The sequence below is a fragment of the Dipodomys merriami genome, unplaced genomic scaffold (assembly GCF_024711535.1).
Source record: "Dipodomys merriami isolate MVZ:Mamm:240054 unplaced genomic scaffold, mDipMer1.0.p SCAF_121, whole genome shotgun sequence".
Taxonomy (NCBI): Eukaryota; Metazoa; Chordata; class Mammalia; order Rodentia; family Heteromyidae; genus Dipodomys; species Dipodomys merriami.
In genome coordinates, this window is record NW_027202505.1 from 3,144,350 (window position 1) to 3,151,971 (window position 7,622).

The 7,622-nt window shown below is 52.2% G+C and overlaps 1 protein-coding gene across 1 annotated transcript; it reads right to left on the reverse strand.

Annotated features, from left to right (window-relative positions):
* Positions 1-2,386: 2,386 nt before the first annotated feature.
* On the reverse strand, positions 2,387-4,442 carry Guca2b (guanylate cyclase activator 2B). The gene is made up of 3 exons (XM_070017004.1): positions 4,336-4,442; positions 3,244-3,427; positions 2,387-2,658 (listed from the first exon to the last, which is right to left on the reverse strand). The coding sequence occupies exons 1-3, from the start codon at positions 4,426-4,428 to the stop codon at positions 2,600-2,602; spliced, it is 336 nt and encodes a 111-aa protein (XP_069873105.1). The 5' UTR covers positions 4,429-4,442; the 3' UTR covers positions 2,387-2,599.
* Between the last annotated feature and the right edge of the window lie 3,180 nt (positions 4,443-7,622).

A 7,622-nucleotide genomic window follows, 5' to 3' on the forward strand; every position in this document is an offset into this window, starting at 1 on the left:
AGAGTTCAGGCCCCACGACCGACCCGCCCCCCCGCCCCCCAGACAAAAGAGGAAGAAGGCAGGGCACCTCTGGTTTATGCCTGTAATCCTAGCTAATAGGGAGGCTGAGATCATAGTTCAAAGCCAGCCTGGGAGGAAAAGTCCATGATACTCTTATCTCCAATTAACTAAAAAAGGAGGAGAAGGAGAAGTTGGAGAAGGAGGAGAAGGAGGAGAACAAGAAGGAGGAGGAAGAGGAGGGAGAAGGAGGAAGAGGAAGGATGGAAGGAAGGAAAGAAGGAAGGAAGGGAAAGAGGAAAGGAGAGAAAGAAGGAAAGAAAAAAAGAAAGCAGCTGAAAGTGGCTCAAGAGGTAGAGCACTAGGCTTGAGCAAAATATCTCAGGGACAATGCCCAGACTCTGAGTTCAAGCTCCAGGACTAGCACAAGGGAAGAAAAGAAAAGAAAATGGGGCTGGGAAGGTGGCTCAGTGGTAGAGCGCTTGCCTTGCATGCATGAGGCCCTGGGTTTGATTCCTCAGTACCACATAAGCAAAAAGAAAAAAGCCAGAAGTGGCGCTGTGGCTCAAGTGGTAGAGCGCTAGCCTTGAGCTGAAGAGCTGAGGGACAGTGCCCAGGCCCAGAGTTCAGGCTCTACAACCGGACCCCCCCCCAAAAAAAAAAAAGAAAAGAAAAGAAAGAAGGAAGGAAGGAGGAAGGAAGGAAGGAAGGGAGAGAATGGAGGGAGGGAGGGAAGGAAGGAAGAGAAGAAGGAAGAAGAAGAGAGGAAGAGCAACTGGAAGAGAAGGAAGAAAAGTGAGGACAAAGAGGAAGTTAAAAAAAAAAAAACAAAAACCAAAAAACAACAATAAAGCTGCCCTGAACCCTGTAGGGCCACTGCTCCTCTGTTTGGGGACAATGGCACAGCAGCCCGGCTGCATGTGGTCAGTGCTCCTGCAGTGTCAGTTCCCCATGCTGTCTCTACCAAGAGGCTGCACAGTGCAGCTGTAAGGGGCAGTGAGTGGTGCATCAGGTTGGTGCTTGGGGTCATGTTAGACTTGAGAGATAGATGGCACTGGGGAGTCACAACAGGTCAATGAGCCCCATCAGAGAAGTGCCCATGAAGAAAGCTCTAGTCTGGCCTCAGTAGCAGTAGAAAGTGAGCAGTAGCATCCAAGAGAGCTATAGCAGGCCTGGCAGAGTCCCAGCCAGCATCTTTGAGGGAGGGGGAGGAAGAGGCTGTGAGCCTCACTAGCTAAACTGGGCAGTCAATCCAGGCAGCTACCCAGGCTCCACTATGGCCCTAGGGAACTTTCAGATGCAAGGACCTCTTGCATCCCTCTCTCCTCATTCTGGTTGCCCAGCATGATGGCCCAGTAGGAGTTCGCTCTGTGGAAAGACAGTGTTCTCAAAAACTCCAAGCCTGGCTGGTGGCTCATACCTGTAATCCTAGCCACTCAGGAGGCTGAGATCTGAGGATCGAGGTTCAAAGCCCGCCTGGGCAGGAAAGTCTGTGAGACTCTTCTCTCCAATAAACCTGGAAATCGGAAGTGATGCTGTGGCTCAAGTGGTAGAATGCTAGCCTTGAACTGAAGAGCTGAGGGACAGCGCCCAGGCCCAGAGTTCAAGCCCCACGACTGACAAAAACAAAAAAAAAACCTCCAAGGCTGAAGGCTGCTCCAAGGACGTGGTGGCTGCCCTGAGCCCTGCCATCAGGGCCACTGACACAGAATGGCAGGGATGGGATGATTGGACATGGACTATGGTCTGGACATCCTGGGGGGACCCACTTGACTGTCCGAGTTAAGTGTTTCTCTCTCTTATGGATTCTCTTTATTTGTAAAGGAGATAAGAATAACCGAAATACCGAGTTCTTCGGGTGGTCAGGACTTGGGGAATTTCCTCTGTCACATGTTTAGAATGGTGCCTGGGCTCTACAGCAAGTGCTCAGAAAGGTTGATTGTGCTTCAAACTCCCCAAGACCACCAGGCAGGAGAGAAGGAGGGATGGAAAGACTCCAGAATGGAGCCTTAGGAGGCTGAGGGCACAGCAAGAGCTCAGGGAGAGAGGAAGAACACAAAGGGGTGGGGACAGTTAACCTTGATGTTTGCCAAGGAAAGGTAGCAGGAGATTCCATCCCCTAGCCTGTCCCCCGCCCCTGCTCCTCGCCTCCCCTGCCAGCTCCAAGCTAAGTAAGGGTCCTGGAGCTCACAAGTCTGGATTTTTCTGTGGTTTGGATGATTCTCTTGCCAGAACCCCAGCTCTCTCATCTACAAAATTGGAGTGTCATGAACCAGGTCCCCAGATCTTGGAAACTTCAGGGGAATCCCAGCCTTCCTTCTCAACCCACCCAGCTTCCCAAGATACTCTGCCCCCGGTGCCTGTGAATGGACAAACAGACACTTGACTCTGGATAGAAGCTTTATTCTGGAGCAGGACTGTCTGGGGGCTCCTCCACCTTTGTTTCTCATCGCCTTGCCCCAGATCCAGCCACCCTGGGGAGGTGGTGATGAACATGGTGGCCAGGAGCTTTTGGCTGTGCATGGATGGGGTGGAAAGCAGCGCAGGAGATGGGGTCTGAGGAGCAGGCACGCAGGGCAGGTGAGGGACACCCAGGGTCATCTCAGCAGCCAGTACAGGCGACATTCACACACAGCTCACAGTCATCGAAAGCAATGGTTTCTGGGTAGGAGAAAGATGGTCAGTGGAATCCAAACCTGGGAGATCTATGCTCACAGCTTGCTGCTGGTCGGGCCACGGGGGGGCGGGGGAGTGGGCTGACCAGGAGGAACCGGTGTCTTCCTCGCAGGTATGAGGCAGGAAGATTTAGACAGAAGAGTGAAAGGGTATGGCCCCCCTTTCCTAGAGAGGATGGGGCACCCCCATCTCCAGCTCTGTGCTATGTGGACAGATCAACAGGGACCCTGCTGGAGGCATAGACAAAGGATAATGCCTGCTAGGGCCTACATCATGCTTCCAGGCTCTGTCACATGGTCTAGTCTCACCTGAGCCGTCACTTCCCCTGTGAAAGCCTTTGGGGCCCTCACTTCATTAGATGGCGGCTGTGAGGCCTGTGTCCCATGTGTTCTGTGGTTCCCTGTTTGTTTATGGACCTGTTCCCCTCCCACCTGTGAGGTTGTTGAGAGATTTCCCCAGATGAAGAGGTTCCTGTCTGATGACTGTGCTCAAACCAGAGCAACTCTGGGGTGAGAAAGGCCGGGGGACTTTTGAACCTCCCTATGCACAGCCACTGGGCACAGCACATACTCAAGGCCTTGAAGATGCTGTCAGCTTCCTGGGAGGCACAGACGGGGAGGAGGTCTGAGGGTAGGGCTGGGTGGTAGCATATAGAAGGCAGGGGTCTCTGGGCCTGCTGGTGGAGACTGGCCTGCTGCCCCTCCAGGTGACTCAGCTTCTTCACTGATTCCAACTGGACCTGAAAGCCTTGGTACTGCAGGAAGCAGAGCAGATAGAGGCTATTAGGCCATAGGCCACAAGCAGGCGCTGTCATGAAACCCAGGGGTTCTGGGCCCCATGTCCTCTGCACCCTTCCTGTCCAGGCCACAGAAAGAGTGACCTGCAGGGAAGAAGGGAAATCAATCTCTTCCCGCCAACCCCCTAGGCAGCCCATAAGGGGTAAGGAGCAGGTGAGACATCTTGGTGTGCTATGGAGCCCTGCAGATCAAGGCCCTAGTGTCAATGATGCATGCTCCCTGCCAACAACAGGACAATGGGCTGTGCCCTTAGCCAACATGGTGGCTCCAAGCTGGCCAGGTTGACTCTCAACCTACTGCTGGAACCCCATCTTCCCTCCTCCCTCCATCCCTGCCTCTGGGGACCCTTCCGGTTCAGGGATGAAACCACTGGGCCACAGCTGGGCTTCCCAGGACACACTGAGTTTGGGGCGGCTGACAGTGTCCAGACAACATGGTAGGCAGGCCTTCTTTCATGGCTCCTTCCTGCCTCTGGGCCTCAAGAAGGACACTGGGCCTTTGCATATGCCGTGACATCTGTCTGGAACCAGTTCTTTTGTGTATCCTGCAGCATTTCCCACCATTCCCTGCCAGGGAAGTTGTTCTGAGATTATTCTTCTTCCATGTGTAGGTGAGCACAGAGCTGGGAGCATGAAAGGGGTTTTTTCCCAGGGCCCACAGCTTGTTCCACAGTCTAAGCCTTGTGCCCAGTGTCAGCTTTGGAGAGCAGAGCAGAATAAACAGATCTTTCTCATCCTCTCCATCACCAGAGCCTTTGCCCACTGGCTGTCTCCTACTTGAGCTGTGACTAGCTGTTGAGCTGATCTCAGGGCTCTCTCAGGAAGGCGGGGGGAGTAGGGGAGGAGGGCTGGCCAGAGGGACTCACCTTGATGTGGACTGACTGTGTGCTCTGCAGCAGCAACAGGAGGATCACAGCCACCTCCCACAGGCATCCTGACACAGTCCTGCTCACCATCATGGCTCCTTGTGTGTTCCTGCAGCAGCTGTCCACCTGACTTCCCAGCCAGCAGCTTCTTATAGGCCAGGCTCCAGAGCCTGGGTCACTCATTAACTGGCTAGCTGGGTGGAGCTGACAGAAGTCTGGCTTACTGACAAACCCAGAGCTGGTTCTCATGAAGGGGCAAAGAAAAGGAGGAAGAGGAGGAGGAGGAGGAGGAGGAGGAGGAGGAGGAGGAGGAGGAGGAGGAGGAGGGGGAGGGGGAGGGGGAGGGGGAGGGGGAGGGGGAGGGGGAGGGGGAGGGGGAGGGGGAAGGGGAGGAGGGGGAGGGGGAGGAGGGGGAGGGGGAGGAGGAGGAGGAGGAGGAGGAGGAGGAGGAGGAGGAGGAGGAGGAGGAGGAGGAGGAGGAGGAGGAGGAGGAGGAGGAGGAGGGAGGCCAGCACCCTGGGACATAGTAGTGATTGTCAAGTGCAAAGGGCTGGGACCACTCTACTTCCCCTTTGCTTCACAACTCCTCCAGGAGTAGAAAAGCAGGGAGAGTATTTTGCAGTTTTAACAGGTAAAATGACTTTTCGGGCCCAGGTCAGTTTGTGCTTTTTTTCCCCTCTAAGTGAAAGATGAGATACCGACAGAGGGCTGATGACAGAGTTCTGTAAGAACCAACTCCCCAATTCCACTTACGATTTAAGGGACTACCTTTCTTCCTTCTGCTGGGGTTTGAACTTAGAACCTTATGTTGCTAGGCATATGCGCTTACTACTTGAACCATATCTCCAGCCCTTTTGGGAATTATTTTTCAGATAAGATCTGGAAAGCCTAGACCTTGATCTTCACCCTCCCATAGAGCCAGGATGCCAGGTAAAATCCACCACACCCAGATTTTTTGTTTTGTTTTGTTTGTTGAGATAGGGTCTAAATTTTTATCTAGACTGGCCTCAAACTACAATCCCAATCTCTACCTCCTGAGTAGCTGGGCTTGTAGGCAGGAACCATCCTCCCTGGTCCTGAAAGGACGATCCTACTGACCAGACAGGCTTTTGCCTGTCATTTCCCAGCCATAGCCCGTCTATTCTCTGTATGTCTTTCAGAAGCCGTCATGAAAGGAGAGAAAAAAAAAGCACCAGTCTTTTTTTTTTAATCTTATACATGCGTTAGAAACAAATGCATGAAAGAAAAAAACACTTAAATACATATCTAAGGGTTCATTTTCCTGACATCACATTATCTGACATTTTCCGCTTGACTCATACATATACTAGATATTGCAAATAAGGGAAACCATGGGACCTATGTTTCTTTGGGCCTGGCTTACTTCACTGAATATAATTTTTTCCAAGCCTTTCCATTTCCTAACAAATGGGGCAATGTCATTCTTTCTGATGGAGGCATAGAATTCCATTGTGTATATATACCACATTTTCTTGATCCATTCATCTACTGAGGGGCATCTGGGTTGGTTCCATATCTTAGCTATGGTAAATAATGCTGCAATAAACATAGTTGTGCTGGTAGCTTTAGTGTGGTCTTGTTTGTAAACATTTGGGTAAATGCCCAAAAGTGGGATTGCTGGGTCATAGGGGAGCTCTATGTGAAGTCTTGAGGAACCTCCATTCTGCTTTCCAAAGTGGTTGAACAAGTTTACACTCCCACCAACAATGCAGTAAGGTTCCCTTCTGTCCACATCCCCTCCAGCATCTGTTGTTATTAGAGTTCTTGATTTTAAAAGCACCAGTCTTGAAGAGAATGAGGTGGGTTCAAATTCTAGTTTTGCTGCAGTGGTGTCACCTTGGACATGCCATACCAAGACAATCGTCCTTCATCACAGATACACAGCCTAAGGTTGCAACGGGAGCAATGGGGCCCTGGCCCACCCGAGCTCCCATGAGCACAGCTACCCTCCAGGCGAGGCAGAGTGCACCACCTCCAGGGTTGAGGGACAGGTCAGAGAGAAGAGAGCAAAGTCTAGAAGGTGCTATCACCACAGCCTAGCAAGGTGGTTATAAATGGTGCTTGTGCCAGGTCTTAACACTGTTATGCAAAGACTCAAGTATGTGGCAAGCAGGAACATACCTCCTGCATAACGTTGAGTGGAAGTTCACATGGCTCATCTGGACATCTAAGGTGCTGCTCCAGTTCAGATGTCTTCCTGCTGCATTGCACCCACCTCCTCTTCACCTGCCTGATCCCATTTCCTGTTTTCACAGATGCAGTTCACTTGCTGGAAGTGCCCGCTCCCAGTTTGCTCCCTCTCCCCACTCCTGCCATCTTCTCTCTCCTCTCTTATCTAGCAATGAAATGGAAGAAAGCTCCAGTGAACTTTGGTATTTCCTAGATCTTCAGCCTTTACTTTTTGGACCTGAAGATATTGATGGACTCTTGCTTACCTCTCATCGGGAGGCTGATCGTAAACATCCTGTTATGCTCGCGCTCATGTCTTGAATTCTACCAGCTGGCACAGTGCTCTCACTCCACCCCACGGGATGGGGATAGTGCTTGCTCTGCTGTAAGGACGAGGTACCCCAGGCCCAGAGAGGCCCTATAGGAGTAGGAGTGGGGCCATGGCCAGGGTTCTACTCAAAATTCTCACCCCTGCTCAGCCTGCTATGGGAAAAGGACACAGGTCACCTCTGTGTGACCTTGAATACATGACTGACTTGTGTGAGCCTCTGATTCTTCATCAGTGGAATGGAAAGCATAATGAACAGCCTCATGATGGATACGGTGAGGAAGATCTGAGCAACCTCTCTGTTCTAGGGCTCGGTAACTCCCTGTCTCTAGATGGAGCGATTGCCCAGCATAGCCCAGAGGACCTGCAGTCCGGTGGCTTCTCTGCCTGTGGGACATTCCCACACAAGCCCTGTCCCTGCACCTACAGCTGGAACAGCTCTGACTTCCAGGCTGCTCGGGCTGGCCTCACTGCCATTCTGTCAGAGCTGGATTTGATGATCTCTATGACGTCAGTCAGGTGATGTAGGCTCCGTCATTGTAGGAAGGTGACTGGTCTCCACGACTCTGCTCTGTGTATCAGAACAAGCTCAGCCCACTGACCCCCCCCCCCAGGCTGAGGGACAAGGATCAAGCCTGAGGGGTTTGGAGCCAATGGCTATGGTTTCCACCCCTTCTCTGCAATCTGGCTCCTCCAGCCAGGGCCCCTCACGTGTCAGCCTTCCCCTGGGAATGAGACACAACTTCCTCATCTGTCTGACAAGACAAAT

Bases quoted from the DNA above. Each gene is read 5' to 3' on its own strand.
- Guca2b (XM_070017004.1), bottom strand. From the start codon at position 4,428: ATGATGGTGAGCAGGACTGTGTCAGGATGCCTGTGGGAGGTGGCTGTG. The intron at 3,428-4,335 runs GTGAGTCCCTCT...TGCTTCCTGCAG, and splicing joins CACAGTCAGTCCACATCAAG to TACCAAGGCTTTCAGGTCCA. The intron at 2,659-3,243 runs GTATGTGCTGTG...TCTCCTACCCAG, and splicing joins CAGCATCTTCAAGGCCTTGA to AAACCATTGCTTTCGATGAC.